The sequence below is a fragment of the Castanea sativa genome, chromosome 7, assembly GCF_040712315.1.
Source record: "Castanea sativa cultivar Marrone di Chiusa Pesio chromosome 7, ASM4071231v1".
Taxonomy (NCBI): domain Eukaryota; kingdom Viridiplantae; phylum Streptophyta; class Magnoliopsida; order Fagales; family Fagaceae; genus Castanea; species Castanea sativa.
In genome coordinates this window covers 37,066,122-37,086,650 of record NC_134019.1, presented here as the reverse complement: position 1 = coordinate 37,086,650, position 20,529 = coordinate 37,066,122, and the positions used below count along the sequence as shown (strand labels likewise).

Below are 20,529 nucleotides of genomic sequence, written 5' to 3'. Positions count from 1 at the left end.
TAGACAATTCTTAAATCTCGAAAGTCATAATACTAAATTGATATCACATTAGATGAATTGTAAAGAACCCCAAACCGTGCTAGCCTTTTTGCATTTTGGCCTTTATTTAATTCCATAGAAATGGTTTTAATTACAAAAACATCTTAAAAAGAAGAAGAAAAAAATAGAATATATGTATTATTTATTATAAAAAAAAAAACTTGTACAGAAGCCTAATGAACGAAACGACATCATTCGAGCAAAGAGAAAATTCAAAATTGGGGACTTTTCAAACCTTTTAACGGCTATTTTAAGAGAGCCTTTAAATTTGAAATTTGAAAGAAGGAAAATTGTAACGGAAGCCTTCTATTCATTTTTTCTTTTGGAGGAGTATATATAGATTTATAAGCTGCAAAACCCTTCAAATATTTCCATTTTCAAACTCATAGCAATTCCCCATAACAATCAAACAGTGGAGCCTCTCTTTTCCTTTCTTATCATCCACTTCACTTCTTCAAGGTCCTTTTCTTTCTTAATTTCTTCTTCTTATTCATTATATTGTTCTTGAATCATGTGTTTTATTTATTTATTTATTGATAAATATTTATATCATTGCACTTTGAATTACAATATTATTTCTAACATAGGATTCCTTAGATTATCAATTTGACTGCCGAGAAAATTTTTGTCTATCAATATATATATGTCATCTGGGAAAATGAAATTATTTAGTTTAGAATTTAGATATTACATTTGAAGATTGGTTTGATTTGAACATTTATTTATTATTATTATTATTATTATTATTATTTTTTTTTTTTTGCATTTCTCAGAGAAAAGTAGAAAACAGAGCAAATCTTATTTTCCTCTGTTTTCGCCGTAACCAAATAGTGGGCAAGTGGTTTTTCTGTTTATGACCCATTATAATTTCATTCCAGATTTATTGTTGGGGAGATAAGAATCACAAGAATTCAAGAATCACCTTAGCCTTGTTTCTCTTATCTTAGTTTTCCTTCTTGCTCTGTTTAATCATTATTTTTCTGGGTCCTTCTTTGCGTTGGATTATGGTTTTGTTTGGTTGCGGAGAAAATTTTTCTTTCAATATATAATTCTTCTGAGAAAATGAAAGAACTTTAGTTTAGAATTTAGACATAACATTTTAAGGAAACAGAGCATCCTTATTTTCCTCTGTTTTCTAGGTAACCAAATAGTGGGGCAAGCATTTTATCTGTTTATTACCCAATTCTCATTTCATTTAAGATTTTTTTTTTGGAGAGATAAGAATCACTAGAAATTTAATTCAAGCATAACCTTAGCCTTGTTTCTTTTTCAGGTTGGTCTTTGAGTTTGTCGCAAAAATGAATGATCTTATGACAAAATCGTTTCTTAGTTACGTGGAGCTTAAGAAACAGGCCATGAAAGACCTAGAAGCCGATCAGGATATTGAGATGGGAAAACTTGACCCCGCTGATGAACAGAACCTCTCACAATTTTTCGAAGAAGTGGCTGCAATCAAGGCTGACATGGAAGAGATCACCAATCTTCTTCTTAACCTTCAAGACCTCAATGAAGAGACTAAGTCTAGTCACAGTGCTAAAGTTCTTAGAGGGATAAGAGATAGGATTAACTCAGACATGGTCATGGTTCTTCGGAAAGCAAAAGCTATAAAAGCAAGATTGGAGTCACTTGATCGGTCTAATGAAGCTAACCGTAACGTGTCGGTGGAATACAAAGAAGGAAGTCCAATTGATCGGACAAGGATTTCCGTGACTAATGGTTTGAGAGTCAAATTGAAGAATATGATGAATGACTTTCAATCTTTGAGAGAAAAGATTGTTAAAGAGCACAAAGAAGGACTAAAGAGTAGGTATTATGCTGCCACCGGAGAGGAACCAAGTGAGGAAGATATTGATAAGATGATTTTGGAAGGTGGACAGGTCAATGTTTTTGAAGGGAGGGCAGATTTGATACTGGAGAATAAGGAAAGGCATGAGGCTTTGAAGGAGATACAGAGGAGCTTGACAGAGCTTCATCAAGTTTTTCTAGACATGGCTGTGTTGGTGGAAACACAAGGGGAACAGATTAATGATATTGAAGAGAATGTGGCTTGCACAGCGGCTTACATTGATGGTGGAACCAATAAACTCTTCGATGCTAATCAGATGAAGAAGAAAAGAAGAAAATGGGCTCATTGGATAGGTGCTTTGGTGCTGGTTTTGTTGCTGATATGCTTTATTTCTATCCTAGCTTCTTGAAGTTTCTCATGAATTCATAGGTTGGCTAGAATGTGGTTTTGGTAGCTGGTGAGGTTTGGTTTGTGAATATACTGGAGCTTTTCTTGTGAAGGAGTTAAATACTAAATGCCGAGTTTTGATTTCCATTTTGGTTATACTTCTCATTTGGAGGGCAATTTGTGATGATATCTCTTCATCTTTTATTGTTGGTTTCTTTGAAATTTGAATTTTGTGAACAAAGTTTTTCTGTTGAGCTCTGTAAAATTGTTAATGAGAGTTTCTTTCACTATGCCTCTCTTCTTGTTATCAGATTAAGACTCATCTTTTAAGGCTGATATTTTACTCATCTCCCCTCTCTCTATCTCTTTGTGTGTGAAAGCAATTTTAATAGTTAGTTCTATGCAGGGGAGCTTGTCAAATGATTCTGTGCATTTTCTGATCATTTAGCTGAATTCTAAAACATAATTGAACAATGAGGGCTCCCCAAAATTTAATTAGGAGACAGTTAGTGTGCGGCTTGTGCTTGAAACCTTTCGTTGATTAGAATTGCAGAACTTAATTGTAAACGGTAAGGCAGCAGGGTTGGGAAAGGGACATGTTAATGTTGAGGCTTGTACTATTTATTTATAATTTGAAGCATGGATTATGTTAGATACCGTACAGTGAATCCAATAGCAGGGGTTTATGACTTTTTCCCATGATTAAATGAGCTGAAATTACAAACAATGACTTAAATTGTATAATGAGAGGGTTTTCTTGGCTCCAGGAAGCTTAAACTTCCAACCCTTATGGACAAATGAATAAGTATACAATTGAGGTTTTAAGTTACAACTTGAAAAGAATCTGATACAAATTTTAATTTTATCTCTCAACACTTTTTAGGAACTCAACTCAAGAAATTGTCACCACCTAATTTTCCCTTTAGTATTCTCGGGAGTTTCAAGCAGCTAACAAAGAGGAAGGTCCTTAGGTGGAGGCAGAACAGATTGATCCGCACCTTTTCCATTCTCCACCACAAATGCTGTCTTTAAACCCCAGCTAGTGTGAAGCTCCAGATGACAGTGCATGAACCACACACCTATACAATGAACAAACCCCATACGAAAGATTATTTACAAGTTTTAGAGTTTAAGAAAAAGCTCATTTTGATTGAGAATTATTGTTGTTTATTTACTAAACTTTCAATGCAGTATTCTATTTGGTTATGTTGTTGGACAAACCTGGATTATCAGCCCTGAACCTTATGGCAGTCCAACCGCCTGTTGGAACCCCAACTGTGTTTCTTTCAGGAGGATCCACCAAATTAAATTTGGCTGGATCTTTTGAAGGGTTGAAGTTCCCAACTCCAGCCCCAACAACAAAAAAATTGTAACCATGAAGATGGAATGGATGGGACTCAACACTGAGAAGGTTTGTGTCTTGTAAGACCAATTCCACTGTTGAATTAAAAGCAATCTTGCTAAGTCGGGTGCCTAGTGTAGTGCCAAGGTTGGCAGTAAGAGGTGCACCAGTATAATTGAAAGGTGTTGGAGGGCGGTCTGGGAAATCTGTTCTAAACACCCCCTTGATGTTGAAATAGTGAGCTTGAAGAAGGCCTATTTGGGGCATTACAAAGGTGATGTTGTTTAAGGAAGCAGTGAGTTGTGTTCCATTTAGACAAGTTGGACAAGGATTTATTCCCAGACCAATTGTGTAAAAGAGATGACGGTCAACCTTGAGTGGAACATTTGCTGGGAACTGAGGAGAATTGAGGCTTCGAATTTTGGCATTGTAGCTTAGTGCAAAATTTGTGTCATTGGGTGCTGGCAATTGGGGAAGGACTGGGAGTAGTGTGTTTGGAATGCCTTTGTATTGTAGTATTGATGTGGCAGTTTTGTTGTCAATGGAAAGTGGTGCATCCATGAAAGGCCTAGCAGCCATAAAATATCTGCTTGGCACTTGGGAGGCTTGAACAAGAACATTTGTGGTCTGTCCTGGTGCTATCAGTATTGCTTGAGTTGTGAAGGGTTTGGTATACACTGCATCAACCTCTACCACTATCAGGTTATGACCAGCAATGGCAAAGAAAAGCTCATCATTAAGCGCAGCATTGATTATTCTCAAGAGGTATGTCTTTCCTTGTTCAACCTCCATTGCAAAGGTATCTGCAAAAGAAAGAAAAAGATAATGAAGAAGAAGCTGATAAAGGGAAAAGTGCATTTAAGGCACATTGAAATAGCGGCACCCAAAACTTTCTGAGAAGTGAATCTAGTGATGTTAAGTAGATAATTTTGATGGACTTCATGCCTTCAAACTGATTTGACTTACGTTTATCAGAACATGGAAAGAGTGGCCCTGGCTTTCCATTAATGGTATGTGCATCAGACATGTTTGGTGGCAATCCTAACTTGTTCCCTTGATTAACAAGCTCTTCAACATCATTGTTCCACCATTCGCCTATAAAATTTACAAAAATTATAGCAATTGCATTTTGTTTTACGTGTAATTGTGAAAGGACAGAATTGCAGACTTATTAGTCTAATTCACCTAGGAGTATAGTTTCTTCTCTCTCAGGCTGAGGGAAAGGAAGTGGAGTCCCTTGTTTAGGCATGATGACAATTGCACCATAGACAGTGGCTCTTAGCCAAAAGATATGTGCATGCCACCAGAGTGTTCCTCTTTGCCCTGTCACATTAAAATCATAAACATAACTGTTCCCTGTCTTGATTGGACATTGTGTTATATATGCTGGTCCGTCTGCCCAGCCATTTCGATATTGCTTTAATCCATGCCTGCAAATAATGTCATATGTTACATTAACAAAACCATATTGACTTATTTCATTGAATGAATGTTTTTCCAATAGAGCATGTTATGCATGTCTTACCAATGAATGGACATGTTATATTGGGCAGAGTTGGTCACATTTACTAGAACTCTGTCACCTTCTCTAACATAAATTGTAGGCCCTGGGAACATTCCATTAACCGTGACAATTGGCTTGGCATGGCACAACCTGCTGACATTCGTCACTTGAATCTGAGAAACCAGAAAAGAAAACCATCATATATAGAACTTAAGCCAAAAGAGAAAGCACCAAAGTTTACAAAGAATTGCTAATGTCAAACAGTTACATTGAACTGGTACTTCTTTACAGCAGCTTCCGTTGGAATAAAAACAAACCCAAGCATGCAAAAGAAGTAAAAGAAAGGAACCAAGGGGATATTTTCACGGTTCACCATGCCCATTACTGTAGCCTAAATATTTGAATTATGTGAAGTATGTTTGGATGAAATATGAGGGTCAAGGTCTAAAGTATTTATAGGGATGAATAAAGGGCTAATAGTCCAATTATTAGTCTGTTTGTAATTAAAGGAGGAGAGAGAGAGGTGGTGTTGTTGAATTAGGTAGAGATTGCAGAGGTTGTCAATTTTAAATAAAACCATGAGGTTGTATATTGAAATCTTGTAAGCAAAATACTGATAGGGAACAGTAGTAGTTGAATGGCCTCATGCTTTTATTTAAAATGGTACAAAATGAGCATGAGAGCTACATAGAGCCAAACTTGACCACCCGAGCTTAACCGTTAAGGAAAAGTGTTCATTCTTAACTTTTCCATTTACTTCATGAATGTACATTCATTTCTGAACTTTTTGCTGGGTGGGATTTGTTTGGTAAGCTTAGTAAATGGTCAAAATTTTAGATGTGAACATGTTATATTTGATAAATGAGCGTGTCATGTGAACACATTGAGTTATTGGAGGTTTTTATTTTATTTTATTTTATTTTAGAATACTAAGTATTAACGCACACATACATGGGGAGGGAAGAGAAGGTTTTTTAAAGAAACTTGCAATGGAGTTATTGGAGGTTTACTAGGTAGATCTAGGCTATATAAACGATTACAAAGAACCATAATTGTAACTTGATTAATCCTTACATAAACCACACTGATTAGCCAACTTGTTATATGTGAGTTAAAAATGTAACTCAAAACTGGTAAAGGGAGTTAAAATGTAACCCAGTAAAGATTCATGATATATAAAACTTTTTATCTTCCTCTTCACAAAAGAAGGGTAAATATTTATTAAACTTTTTTGTGTTCCTTTAAATCTGGCAAGCAAAGAAGAAAAACCTTGCTTCTAAGCCTTTGAATATGTTGTTTGTTCAAACCTATGGTTGTTTAGTTATTATACTTGTGAAGGACTTCAACTTTTGTTACACCTATAAATGGTGGTTTTTTGAGGTAACCATGTTGCCAACCAAAAGACGGTCGCACGGTACACCTTACTGTTGACAGGAAAACTTAAACTTAATTAGTGATCTTTTTGGGCAAGACAGATAGACCCACAGGATTTACACTTTACAGTTGTGCTACCTGCCTGTGACCTGGTTTCATTCGGTGATCCAAAAGGGCCCAAATCGAATTTATCTATATCTACATATATTATATCTAAAAGTTGAGACGAATAATTTAATGTTGCTATACTCTTGTTGAGCCATCTCATCAATCATGTCATACTTTTTTTTTTTTAAATTCCTTTATTATTTTTCTATTTTATTTTATACAAAATAATTAAATATAATTCATGGACAAACCTGTTAATACACTCCATTATTATTCAACATGTTACTATTCATATGTTTTAAATGCAAATATTTGACTATTCAGTTACCTAAATTGATTTCAACTTTTCATTTTCTTCTTTCTAATTTGAAGTAATTGTTAAAATTGAATAATTCATTATCTTTTTAGTGGATATATGCACATGTTTGATTATTCATTACAAATGTTACTATTCATTAGATGCAAATGTTTGACTATATTCATCTACCCTAATTGATTTCATCTTTTCGTTTTCTTTTTTCTAATTTCAAGTAATTGTTAAAATTGAATATTTAAACTTTTCATCTTCCTCTTCTAAAAAAAAAAAAAAAAACTCTTCTTCTCTTCCTTCAACCTTTCCCCTCTCTCTTTGCCTCTTTATCTCCCTACTACTCGTTACTTTACCTTTAAACTTCCTTCATCATTTCCTTTTTCTTATATTTTAACTCTTCTTCTCCCCATCTTATTTTGTATAAATTTAATATAATTTATTCTATTCAATTCATATTTTTCCACACAAATTTGTGAGTACTCTCTCTCTCTCTCTCTCTCTCTCTCTCTATTTTTGTTCTTTCTTATAACTCTAATTTAGGTTATGGTTTTTTTTATTTAATTTTGTGTTGTATTTTTAAAATTTTCCCATAACAAATTACTTTTATAGCTTTGGTTGAATTTTAGTTTAGGTTAATACGAAGTTTTTTATTTCTTTTTTAAATAGAAATTTGAGTTTATATCAAAACAAAATATACATGGCTATGAATTTGAATGTGCCTACCAATGGACTTCCATTGGACAGAGATGTATTTACAATGTTTTTAGCTTCATACACTTCTATGGTAATGTGAATTTGAGAAAGAGAAAAGGGTAGGCAAAGGACATATAGTCTTTCATAATTCTCTATGTCTTGAAAAAGTGGAGGGCCTATTAGTCTCTCTTTTACTGGAATTTTGTGTAGAACGTTTTTTGCTATAAGTTCCTTGACTTTTTGTTATTTTATAATGAAATGGGACTAAAAGTTCCTTGATCATATTAGTGTTATAAAGCTCAACTTAGGTGTAATATTATACAAATCTCATTGTTGCATACTAACTACTTAGATTTCCTCATTGTTGCATTGTGTTTTATTACATATATTTTGTTACACTAATATATTAATTCAATAACACCTAACTACAAAATATATTTTGTTACACTACAAAAAACTTCTAATTTAAAACATAATTTCAAATAACACATTAAAATTTTAAAAATATACAATCTTATATATTAATTCAATAATTATCCAATAAAAAATAATCATATCAAATTTTCTCGTGCATCACGCGGGTTTGCGACTAGTTTATTTTAATAATGCATAATTTCAAGTCTGTTAAATTACTAATTATCTTAAAAGTTTAGTTTTTAGGAAATTGTGAATTTAATTACTTAATCATAATTTTAACCCAAATCGAATTTCATCTTGTTTGTTCGTTAGACCCCTTAAAACAGATTGTTTAACTTAATATATTAACCAAGTGGTTACTTAGATTAATTATTCAGATCTATGTTAAACACAAATAAATCATATCATGCAAAGCAATCAAAAAAAAACCCACAAGATGATGGCCTAGGAAAACCGATGAAACGAAACATTTCAAGGTAAAAACCTAGAGAGAATTTAATCTAACTATCCTCAAGGTAAAGTAAATCTACTATAAGAGAATTGAAGTTTTTACAATAAGATTTAACCCTAAATTTATTGCTACCTCATATAGTAACTTACTGACATGACCACGTGCAAGCTTTGAATCCACGGAATCCTTCTCTCTTTGGAATTACAGCAACACAAGCACCCTTACTTGTGACTTTGAGATCCCACTCAAAAGTTTGTGACTCCAAGACCACCCTTGAAGGTTTAGATCATCAACAGTTGTTGATTTTGTTGCAGCAACTTCAGATCTACCAGATCCAATGATATGAAAATAATTTTCGGTAGTGACTTCGAAAGAGGAAGGCACAATTTTGATGCGAACCTCAATCGACACGCTTTGAGACCCAACAAAAATATTGGAATATTTAACCCAGGAAAGCTAAAAATCAAATTTATGATAGAAACCCTGACCCAACGTTTATAATTGAAACGCGAACCAAAGGTATAAGTTGACCTTGACCCAATGATTATAAAGAATCACGAACCAAAGGTATAAAGTTTGAACGCCATAAGGAAGAATCCTTGATAAGTTCACAGTTCTTGAAGAACCAAAAGAGAGCAAAGCCTCACCTTTTCTGAATTTTATTCAATAATTTTATAAAAAACGTTTACAAGCATAAGGCCTATATAAGGGCTCCATAAAACTTGACAGACAAGAAAATATATTCTAAAATAACTCCTAATTGATACCTTACCATATCTGGAATCAAATTTGACCTAAAAAACATTAAATGCACCTAAAAACAAGGAATTAAATCACCTAAACCTAAAATAACGTTTTTACATAAATATACCAAAAATAATAAATTACAATAATTAAACAGTAAATTGTGTCCTCATCAAGTTCTTTTTAGATCTCACATGAGCACCTCAAAAGTCTCTAAGAACTCTAAAAACGTAGTTAGAGTTTTCCTTTATATACTAGAAGTATTTCATTTGAAACCCAAAATGTTTAAGCAGAGTTTGGGCTAAAATAAAATTCTGTAGAAATTTCATGTCTGCAATTTTCGATCGGTCAGATTTCACTGAATTTGAACTTTCCTTTCTGCAACTTGAATGTTCTTGTATTTTGATTTGTAGTACCTTGAGCATTGTCTAATAAACTCTATAGACTCTAAGATCTATACCTAAACAAGTTTGTGTTCACGGTTTGCCAATTGTTCTAAACTTTTAGAACCTAATACAAGATTTTTTTCCAAAATAACCAAATTCTTCAAACAATTTCATTAGTTAGCAAGGTTTTGAAATTATTTAGCAATCTAACAAATCGAGTCTATTAGACTCGATTTTGCTCTTTGAAATTGAGCGAGATGGAGTCGAGGATCAGTTGGAAATCGAGTGTCTCACACTCAAGTTTCATACTCAAGAGTGAAACACTCGAGTTCCATAGCAGAAACACCAACCCAGAGTAAGGCGGAAACAAACTTCCCAAATCTCCCTACAAGGCTACGAAATCCAAAGACCCAGACAAGACAAGAAAAACAACAAAGATCAAACATAGAGATGGAGGGTGTGGGTTTGTTGTTTTTGCTGAAGCTCAAACAAATTAGAGGAAAAACATAGAGATGGAGGGCGTGGATTTGTTGTTTTTGCTGAAGATCTGAAGGTGTGGGTTCGCTGCTAAAGGGAGATTTGGGTTCAAAGCAGGGCATGGGATCTGGGTTCTTGTTGCGTGAGTTTCTGCCATGTTTGTTTCAATATGGAACTCGAGTGTCTCACACTCGATTTCCAACTGAAACTCAACTCCTCCTGGAACAATTTCAAAGAGCAAAATTGAGTTTAAGGGACTCGATTTGTTAGATTGCTAAATAGTTTTCAAACCTTGCTAACTAATGATATTGTTTGAGGGATTTGGTTATTTAGAAAAAAAATCTACCTAATACATCTCAACTTAGAAGTTAGAATCATATATGTGAGATTCTTCTAAGAAAAGAAAAAGAAAAAAACTATACATGTAAGATGAGTGTATAAGGCAGTCTTTAGCCTAGGAGTTGCAATAATAATACAAAATGGTTCACATTAATAAAATACGTAGTAGAATGCCTTTATTTTATGTATATATTTATGAGTATTTACAAATTGCAGTAAATTTTTTGGGTAGGGAAGAAGAACAGGAGAAAAAGAATAAAGAAAGAATTTTACTTTTGATCCATATGAGTATATTGGAAACATGTGTACATAGCTGTACAGTCATGCTGCCTCTTATAAAGAACAGTGTTTATAACGAAATTCAGTGTCAAGTTAAATTTAAATGTAAATTACAAAGAATCAAAGAGTTAAATATTATAGAAGATCTTGTATGTTCTTGAAGTATCAGCCAAATAATTTATGATGACTAAATTCTATAAGAACTAGTCGCAAACTTAAGCGATGCGTGAGAATAAATAATTATTTTATAATTGTAATATGATGTATAATTTTTATTCCCTAAAATTTGTTAAAGATAATTTGTTCTTTCTAAAATTTAAACAATTTATATTTGATCCAATTAGGTCTACTTTGGTCCAATTTCATCCAATTTGGTCCACTTGGTCTAAATCAGTCAACTCGGTCAATTTTGGTCCCCTTTAGTCCATTTTGGACTGATTGTGCCTTAAATTGATTCTTTTATAAGCTGCATTTTCAAGTTTAGTTTAAAATTTCATTTTTTTTTTCATAATTTTTGGGTTGAAAAGTATGAAATTTTATTATATTTGAGCTAAACTCTTTAGTTTTGAGTTAAAAAATACAAACAAAATAGACATTAAAAATTAGAAATATGAGCCCTAAAAATACAAAAAAATTATATATATATATATATATATATATATATATATATATATATATATATATATATATATATATATATTCAAAACTCCTATTTGGTCCACTTGGTCCTATTCGATCCATTATGTCCTCTTCGGTCCACTTCGGTTTTATTAGGTCTGCTTTGGTTTTATTCAGTCCACATTGGTCCTATTCTATCCACTTCATTCCTATACGGTCCATTTTGATCCACTTCAATCTTATTTAGTCCTATTTGGTCTTATTCGATCCATTTTGTTCACTTTGGTTCTATTCGGTCCATATTGGTCCTATTCAGACCACTTCAGTTCTACTTGGTCCAAATTGTTCCTATTCGATCCATTACGTCTACTTTGGTCCTGATCTGTCCACTTCAGCATAGTATTATTATTGCTACCCTTTTGTTGAGCCATATTAACGTAGGATTTCAAACTACTTCTGTCACGACCCAAACCTATACTTCAGAATTTAGAACATGACCAGAATGTTAATATCAAGTTTACCTCAATACTAACATGAACTAACTAAAACTAAAGGTGCTTATCAAAAATCATTTCTTGTATCCCTATTTATTTCCTTGCATAAATTCCATAATATACAAAATTGATAAAAACTTTGAAACTTTATTTCATTTTGAACCTTGCAAGATTATAACTTGGCTATAACTTAAGATATTCGTGTAAATATTACATAACTAAGCGTTTATCAAAACTCTTATTTACAAGCCTAACTCAAAAGACATACAACTGGCATTCAAAACAAACCAAGGTTCTGAAATACATCTATGCTCAAAAGCATCAAGTACATCATGATTCCTCCTATACAACAAAAGAGTAAAACTACTATGCAACAACAAAAAAACTATATATTCTAACAAACGAGAATCACAGATTCCTTGCCACCTTTAATACTTTCGCTGCTTCCAAGAAAGAACCTGTGCACTGAAATATAATAGGGTGAGCTGCGAAGCCTAGTAAGGTTTTAAGTTCCATGATCATTTAATAAGAATGCATGTAAATCAAATATTTTATGGATTTGCCAGCTTTGATAAATAGTCTTCATATTATTCATAAATAACTTATGAACTTTCAGATGAAAATACATCATTTTCCCTTCATATAATAATAGAAGGACATAATAAGGAACTTAAACATAATTCAGTAACCTTATCTTTAAATAGACTATAAAACACTTTATTATAAACTTTTTATCAGACTTATAACACATTCAACATACCTTTCTTATCATCATACTTTTCTTATAAATTCCAAATAGTTTAATAGCTTATTCATAATACATATTAGTTAGTCCAATTGTAAGCCTGTCACAACTTTGAGAGGCTTCTAGCACATTGTGCCAGACATCCAGCATTCTCCACAATGCTAGGAAATCCTAGGATCATATTAGAAAGTATCACACCCCTTTCGGTGTGATCAAATTATCAACCATGGGGTCAGTTGACATCCTCCACAAGTTGGTCGTTCTCAACAAGGGCAGGTACAGCAGAGTCCTCACACTTATAATGACCAATCAAAATTTCCACAAAAATGCCAGTACTATAATCCCTACTAGCTGAGTTCAAATCATAACAATGGAATAACCCGAAAATTATATTTTTTTTGATAATTATACTTTTATATAATTATTTCCTAACAATAGCATATCCATTTCATTCTTAAATATTATGTTTGTGATATAAGTAATAGCATCAATATGCTAAAATTATTGTATATATAAGATTCAACAACTCACGAACATTTATCTTTACTTAAATCATGCTTATATGTAATACCTCTAATTAAAAGGTTTTAATACATAATAAATTTTTTAAAATTTTTTTATACTTATCAAATGCACATGTTACATATCTCTTACCTGAAAACAGAAAACGAGAGGGATTTGTATAAGAGGAGCTCAAGTGTCCACGTTCTTGTTCTTGTCACCTAAATGGACCAAAACTTATTACTAACAAATCTTCCTAAGTATATAAACTTATACATGAATCACAAACTAACTCTCAACTCAAGAAAATCTTAATTCCCATCACACAAAAGTTCCCCAAATACAAGATACATTCATCAAACACATGATGTACCAAACCATAGAGAAACCAAGGCATACAAAATTTATCTATGATCCAAACATACCAAATGATGAGCATACTAATTTATAGCTCAAAACATTCACCCTAACTTTAGAATTTAATCCTCAGAGTTAGGTATATTGTTTACTGTTCACTTCTTATTTTAGCAGCATATACCTCAATTATAAAATGTAAATGGGCTATCCATTGACATCCAATTTTCATGCAATTTTACAAAGCCACTCTTCTGGATGTCTAGTAAATACCACATCAATTTCAGAGTCAAAGCATAAAAGCATGATTTACTAAAAATCATACGAGATAACGTACTCAAATCTTTACTAACAATATTTTATTCAGCTTAGAAATTAAATCATTATTTTTATATCGATCCAATTGCTGTGAGGCCACTTCCATTACAACCATGTGTCTTAAAATTCATAAGAACTAATCCTAGCATCCTAATTCATAGAATATGATTTAATCCAGTTTTTTCATGTTGTTAAACATTGAATCTGTCACAGTGACAACTTTAACACCTTTCTCACAAATCAACAAATAATTGCAAATGGCCTTCATTTTGTGTGGGTACTTTCATACCTACACTATACTTGTTTGAATACATTAATAGGCATCCAATTGACCATAATATCTTGAATATTTCAACTTGCTAACACAAAACCACAAATTCCAACTTCTAACAATCAAAATAAAGAATATAGAATGGAAACTGAAGCAAACCATTACATCATTAAAGTTACCTATAATAGAAAATAATCGTATTTACTTACCCACAACTAAAGCTGAAACTTTAGTAAGAGTTTTGATTTCTTCTTAGAGAGAGAGATATCTATGGTTTCGGTGAGAGAGGGAGGGCTATCGGTGATAACAAAGAAAGAAGAAAGAAGAACAGAGAATGAAAGAAATGGAATTTGGTGCAGCAAAGAAACGATTAGGGAGAATGTTTTGAGTGAGGCATGTGTCTTGCTAAGGGTAATAGGGTGGATGACTCACCCATATACATTTTCAAAATTTACACTTACCACCCTTCCATATCCTTATATTCTAGAAAGGCCCAATGAATAAAATAGTTATGCATATGTACCCTTACCTTTTAAAAACTTCTTTCTATATCATTAAAAACAAAGCCTAATCTTTTACAACTTCAAAATATCAAAGCCTTATGCACTTAAAGTAATTAAGATAATACTAAGTATATAAATCTGTCGGACCGTGAGCTATGTCATTCCACCTCAAAACCAATTAGTGATGAGAAAGACATACTCAAATCTTTTATGGCATTCGACATCACGCCACGCGGGCCTGTTTTTAGATTAGTTGTAGGGAGTCAAATTGTGGTCCCCCCAACAGTCCCTCCCTCGCAATGACACTCTCGTGACTCGAAACCATGACCTTGGCTCTGATACCACTTGTAAAGTTATTTAGACCCCTTAAAGTACAATTGGATTAACCTAGTTAACAAGTCAAGTTATTACTTAGTCCAAATTCCAGATCTAGGTTAATACAATCATATAATCATATCAATGTAAAGTGCGTAATATAAAAACACAAAGATATGATGACCTATGAAAACCAAACCGGTAAAAAACCTGGGGAGGATTTAACCTAGCTATCCTCAAGGTAAAACTGAATCAACTATGAAAGAATCGAAATTTGTACAATAATGACTTAGACCACTAACATCCTATTACTACCCACCAGTAGAAAATTTACTAACACGATCACGTGCAAGCTCCGAGACTACAGACTCCTTCTTTCTTGGATTCTCCAACAAGTATAAGCACTCCTGCTTGTGTATCTTTAAACTCTTATGGCAGCAACTGAATGATTATCAAGCTCTTGAAGAAATCTCCTTCTTGATAATCCTAAGCTTGTGTGAAGGCAAGCACCTCTTAGATCTCACAAGAAATTCACACAAATAGCAATATGAGCAACCTAAAAAACGTGACTAGGTTTTGCCTTTTATACCTAGGGCAAAACATAAAACCCTACACGTCATATGGGCTTAGGGCTGAGTTGAAAAATCTGTAGAAAAAACAATCTGCACAACTTTCGATCGGTCAAGTCTAATTCTTGATCAATCGAGTCAGGCAGATTTACACAGTAACTTCTGCAGTTAACTTGATTCCAACTTTACATAAATGACATACTTTGAGCAAGTCTAAAATAAGACTAAACACCTATTTTGATCATGGTTTGCCAACAATACACATTAGAGTTCTAATACATTAGTTCCTAAGTACTTATAACCTAACAAAATCCATATAATTAATTATACAATTAGCCTGAGATGTTACAACTTCAGTCTGATTAAATTTAAGTGAAATTCTTTCTAAATATGAAGGTTATGAATATACAAATCTAAGCTATAAGGTAGTTACTCAATTGTTTTAAAGTCATTACTTTTAAATGAATTGCATGAGGTTGATTATACCTGCAAGCAAAAAATAATATAAAAACATATTATAATTTAGTTTAAATAAATTTGTATTGAATATGATAATCAAAACTCGTAACAAACTTGTACTAAATGTGTGGGGACTAAAAGGACTTAAGTAAGTATTTGGGCCTTGGGCTTTGTTGATGGGCGTTAGTTTGTTTTAGACTAAAAGCCCCCTAAAACTGTAGGTCGGCCCATGAGTCGAGAGTCCGAGGATTCGTCCGAGGACGAATATCTCCTCGGACAGACCCACAATGACCCTGGGATTCGCCAAAAAGATCAAGGTAGAGTTCTGGAAAAACCATTGGTTAAGAGGGGGATTTAAGCACCCTCCAGACGTAATGGTGTGAGAGAAATATTTTAGAAAAAGGCTGCTACCTCCACATTAAAGACCTTGCACCTACCTCCCTGGCCGCATTAATGGGGGAATGACCCCTGAATAGTAGAAGTGAGCCTTCTTGCTATCATTTAAAGACTTTTAGAGGGTGGTGGATGGGACAGGTGTCTAATAGGGTGATTTGCGTTACACGTGGACAGGAGGGAAGAAGAAGAAGTATTTAAAGAGGGAAGAGAGTAAAGAAAAAGGGGGCTAAAAAAATATTAAAGACTATAACCTTTGAAAGAAGAAAGAGAAATAATATATAAGTTGTTCTCGGCTTACGTCCGAGGAGGTTCATTTTGCCCTGTTTGTCTATTGTTTGCAAACTCTGTAACATTCAAGCCTATTCATCAAGCTTCAAGCACCACTAAACCAGATTGCGAACCCACACTCTACAAATTTAATTGTTTAAGGCTCATTGGGCCTGAGCCCACGTGTGTTTTTTGGGTCCAGGTGCAATTGTGCATTTACAATTGGCGCCGTTTGTGGGAATCTAATGTTGAAGGAACTGGAACACCATGGCAGGCTTAGGCTCACACCATGCAGAATCTCAGGGATCGCAACCTGAGGATCTTTTCGAGCGTCTTGAGCGCCGGAGGGATCGAGAGGGTAGCGTTCACACCGAGTATCCTAGAGCGAGTCATACTCACGGTGGAGGAGACAGTACCACCCATGAAGATGGTGCCAAAGCCATGCAGAAGGAGATCAATCATCTTAAGAGGAAGTTACGTCGCGTCAGACAGAGGCATTCGCCATCCTCATCTAGTCTTCTTCAAGGAGATCCTGGGGAAGTAGTTACAGTTCAAGGTCATGGTCGCCCCCCAGCAAAACATCCTCTTGTGAAGAGAATGGCTCACCAAGTCATAGGCACAGGAAGCTCCCCTCCAGAGGCTTGGGGAACGATGCTATGAGCTGGGCGTTGCACCAACTCTCCAAATCACCATTCTCACGTAGGATTGAGAACGGAAGACTCTCCAGAAGGTTCACCCAGCCCACCTTTACCATTTATTACGGCCGGACTGACCCGGTGGAACATCTGAGCCACTTTAACCAGAGAATGGCAGTGCATTCTCACAATGAGACCCTGATGTGCAAAGTCTTCCCTTCTGGCTTGGGACATGTTACTATAAGGTGGTTCAACGGTCTGAATCTGGGTCTGTAGGTTCGTTCGGGGAACTAACTAGAGCATTCGCGTCACGTTTTATTACATGCAGTAGAGTTTCTCGACCGTTGGACTCACTGTTATCTATGGCTATGAAGGAGGGCGAGACGTTGAAAGCATACTCCGACAGGTATTGGGAGATGTTTAACGAGATAGACGGTGATTTTGATGAGGTGGCGATCAATACTTTTAAAGTAGGTCTTCCAACCGATCATGATTTGAGGAAGTCCTTGACCAAGAAACCCGTACGGAGTGTACGTCGCCTCATGGACCGTATTGACGAATACAAAAGGGTCGAGGAAGACCAACAGCAGGGGAAGGGTAAGGCGAAGGTTATCCCGCAGGAGAGAAGGGATTTCAGGTTGGACAGATATCACAGCAACAAGCCGAGAAGAGATTACTCCGGACAGTCTGGCTTGGCGGCACCTCAGACCGTTAATACTGTATTCCGAGAACCAGTGCACCAGCTACTAGAGAAGGTCCGTAAGGAACCCTACTTCAGATGACCCAGTAAGATGGCGGGGGATCCTGCCAGGAGGAATCAAAACCTCTTTTGTCAGTACCATCAAGACGTGGGTCATACTACCGAGAACTGTCGGACCCTCTAGAACCACTTGGAGCAGCTCGTCAGTGAAGGAAAATTAAAGCAGCACCTGTACCAATCTAGCGGACAGGGTAATCAGTCTGGCTCGAATAATCAGAGGAATAATTCATCTCGGCCTCCTTTGGGAACGATCAACGTTATCTTCGCTGCGCCTGGTAGGACTGGCTCATGTCCCACTAGGGTGATGGCAGTTTCACACTCCTAAGCTGAGGAGTGGGGCTCCAAGCCGAAGAGATTGAAGTTGAATGTGCCTATCTTGGGATTTTCAGAGGAAGATAAGGCTGGAACCATCCAACCCCATGATAACGCCCTAATGGTCACTCAGAGGATAGGGAATTATGATGTAAAAAGGGTGATGATTGATCAAGGCAGCGGCGCGGATATCATGTATCCTGACTTGCTCAAGGGGTTGAAGTTGAAATTGGAGGACCTCACCCCTTACGACTCACTGTTAATAAGTTTTGAAGGGAAGGCCGTTATACCAAAGGGATAGATTCGGTTGCCCGCGCAATCTGGCTCCGAGACGGTTGAGGTGGATTTTATCGTAGTCGATGCATATTCTCCATACACAGCCATCCTTGCCCGGCCCTGGCTGCACACTCTGGGGGTTGTTTCCTCTATCTTGCATATTAATGTTAAGTTCCCTTCGGGGGAGTGCATTGAAGAGATTCTTGGCAGCCAATTGATGGCCAGGCAATGCATATCGGCCACAGTGCTGCATCAGACCGAAGCGCAGTCCTCGACCTCGGCTGTGAAAGACTTATAGCAATTAACGACTCTGGATGCGCACGACGCGGTGACAGCAGAGGAGGCCATATGCGAAGACCTTGAGAAGTTTTTGATATTGGATGATCCCAAAAGGTTCTTCCAGGTTGGGGTATGTTTACCACACCAGGAGAAGATGGAATTGGTGGAGTTTCTAAAGAACAACATCGATGTTTTTGCCTGGGACCCCTATGAGGCTCCGGGTGTTGACCCAAGCTTCATTTGTCATCATTTGAACGTCAATCCTGCTATTCCTCCTAGAAGGTAGCCCCCTCGGCGTTCCTCCAAGGAGCATTCCGAAGCCGTTAAAGAGGAGGTGCTCAAGCTCAAGAAGGCTGGGGCTATCAAGGAAGTTTTTTATCCGGGGTGGTTGGCGCATATGGTTGTGGTCAAAAAGAAGAATGGAAAATGGCGAGTATGTGTAGACTTCACAGATTTAAACAAAGCCTGCTCAAAGGACTCGTTCCCGATGCCACGCATCGACTAGCTAGTGGACGCCATCGTCGGACATCCTCGGATGAGTTTTTTGGATGCCTTCTCGGGTTATCACCAAATTCCATTAGCAACAGAAGATCAGGAGAAAACTGCCTTTATTACTCCAACATGGAATTATCACTATAAAGTGATGCCGTTCGGGTTGAAGAATGTTAGGGTTGCTTACCAAAGGATGATGACCAGAATGTTTGAATTGCAGTTGGGAAAGACCATTGAGATATATGTGGATGACATGATAGTGAAGAGTAAGACGATATCTGCGCACGTGAAAGATTTGGACGACACTTTTCAGGTACTTAGAAAGTACAGGTTGCGTCTTAATGCCTCGAAGTGTTCTTTTGGGATGAGTTCTGGTAAGTTCTTGGGTTATACGGTTACTCATAGAGGGATAGAGGTGAATCCGGCACAGGTCAGAGCCATTCAAACTTTACAGCCACCTTGGAATCCAAAGGAAGTTCAGAAATTAACCGGAATGATCGCTGTCTCAGCAAATTCATCTCGCGGTCAGCTGATCGATGTAGGCCTTTCGTCCAACTGTTGAATAAATGGAAGGGGTTCTAATGGTCCGAGGAGTGCATTGTAGCCTTCCAATAACTTAAGGAATATCTTTCCCGGCCACCCATTATGTCTCGGCCTGAAGTAGATGAGGTCCTATTTGTGTATCTGGCAGTGGCCGTCCATGCGGTCAGCCTAGTCCTCATAAGGGACGACGGTGGGGTGCAAATAGCGGTCTACTATGTCAGCAAGACGCTGAATGACGCCGAGATGCGTTACCTACTTTTGGAGAAAGCACTTCTAGCCATAGTTCATGCCACACGGAGGCTCCCTCATTATTTCTAGTCCCACACCGTTGTAGTTTTGACCCAACTGCCTCTCAAGTTAGTGTTGCGTAGTGTCGACTACTCTGGAAGGGTGGCTAAATGGGGAACTATTTTGGGAGCCTTTGACATCAAATACATGGCACGTACCTCGGTGAAGGGCCAGGTTCTTGCAGATTTGGTGGCAGAGTTTGTTGAACCATTGTTGGAAGAAACTTTGAAGGAATCACACATGGATGAGAAATTAGTTGGCATGATTACAAATGAAAGGCCTTTAACTTGGAACGTATCCGTTGATGGGGCAACTAACTAGAGAGGGTCTGGCATCGGACTCGTCCTGGTATCCCCCGAAGGGATTGTCTTCGAAAAATCCCTAAGGTTGGCGTTCTCGGCTACTAACAATGAGGCCGAGTACGAAGTAGTCTTGGTTGGCATGAACATGGTACATAGGATGGGCGGAAAGGAAGTTCACATGCTCTCGGATTCTCAG

General features: G+C 36.2%; 2 protein-coding genes across 2 annotated transcripts; one reads left to right on the top strand and one right to left on the bottom strand.

Annotated features, from left to right (window-relative positions):
• The first annotated feature begins 384 nt into the window (after window positions 1–384).
• On the top strand, window positions 385–2,357 carry LOC142643775 (syntaxin-112-like). Its single transcript, XM_075818490.1, has 2 exons — window positions 385–498; window positions 1,313–2,357. Exon 2 carries the CDS (start codon window positions 1,338–1,340, stop codon window positions 2,232–2,234), a length of 897 nt encoding a protein of 298 aa, XP_075674605.1. The 5' UTR covers window positions 385–498; window positions 1,313–1,337; the 3' UTR covers window positions 2,235–2,357.
• Window positions 2,358–2,876: 519 nt separating this feature from the next.
• On the bottom strand, window positions 2,877–5,483 carry LOC142643586 (laccase-11-like). The gene is made up of 6 exons (XM_075818275.1): window positions 5,327–5,483; window positions 5,080–5,231; window positions 4,740–4,984; window positions 4,521–4,649; window positions 3,434–4,357; window positions 2,877–3,291 (listed from the first exon to the last, which is right to left on the bottom strand). Exons 1-6 carry the CDS (start codon window positions 5,438–5,440, stop codon window positions 3,161–3,163), a joined length of 1,695 nt encoding a protein of 564 aa, XP_075674390.1. The 5' UTR covers window positions 5,441–5,483; the 3' UTR covers window positions 2,877–3,160.
• Window positions 5,484–20,529: the final 15,046 nt, after the last annotated feature.

Coding starts and splice junctions, on each gene's coding strand:
- LOC142643775 (XM_075818490.1), top strand. CDS start 1,338: ATGAATGATCTTATGACAAAATCGTTTCTTAGTTACGTGGAGCTTAAG.
- LOC142643586 (XM_075818275.1), bottom strand. CDS start 5,440: ATGGGCATGGTGAACCGTGAAAATATCCCCTTGGTTCCTTTCTTTTAC. Junction 4,985..5,079: donor TATAACATGTCCATTCATTG/GTAAGACATGCA, acceptor CATTATTTGCAG/GCATGGATTAAAGCAATATC. Junction 4,650..4,739: donor AGAAGAAACTATACTCCTAG/GTGAATTAGACT, acceptor TAAATTTTATAG/GCGAATGGTGGAACAATGAT.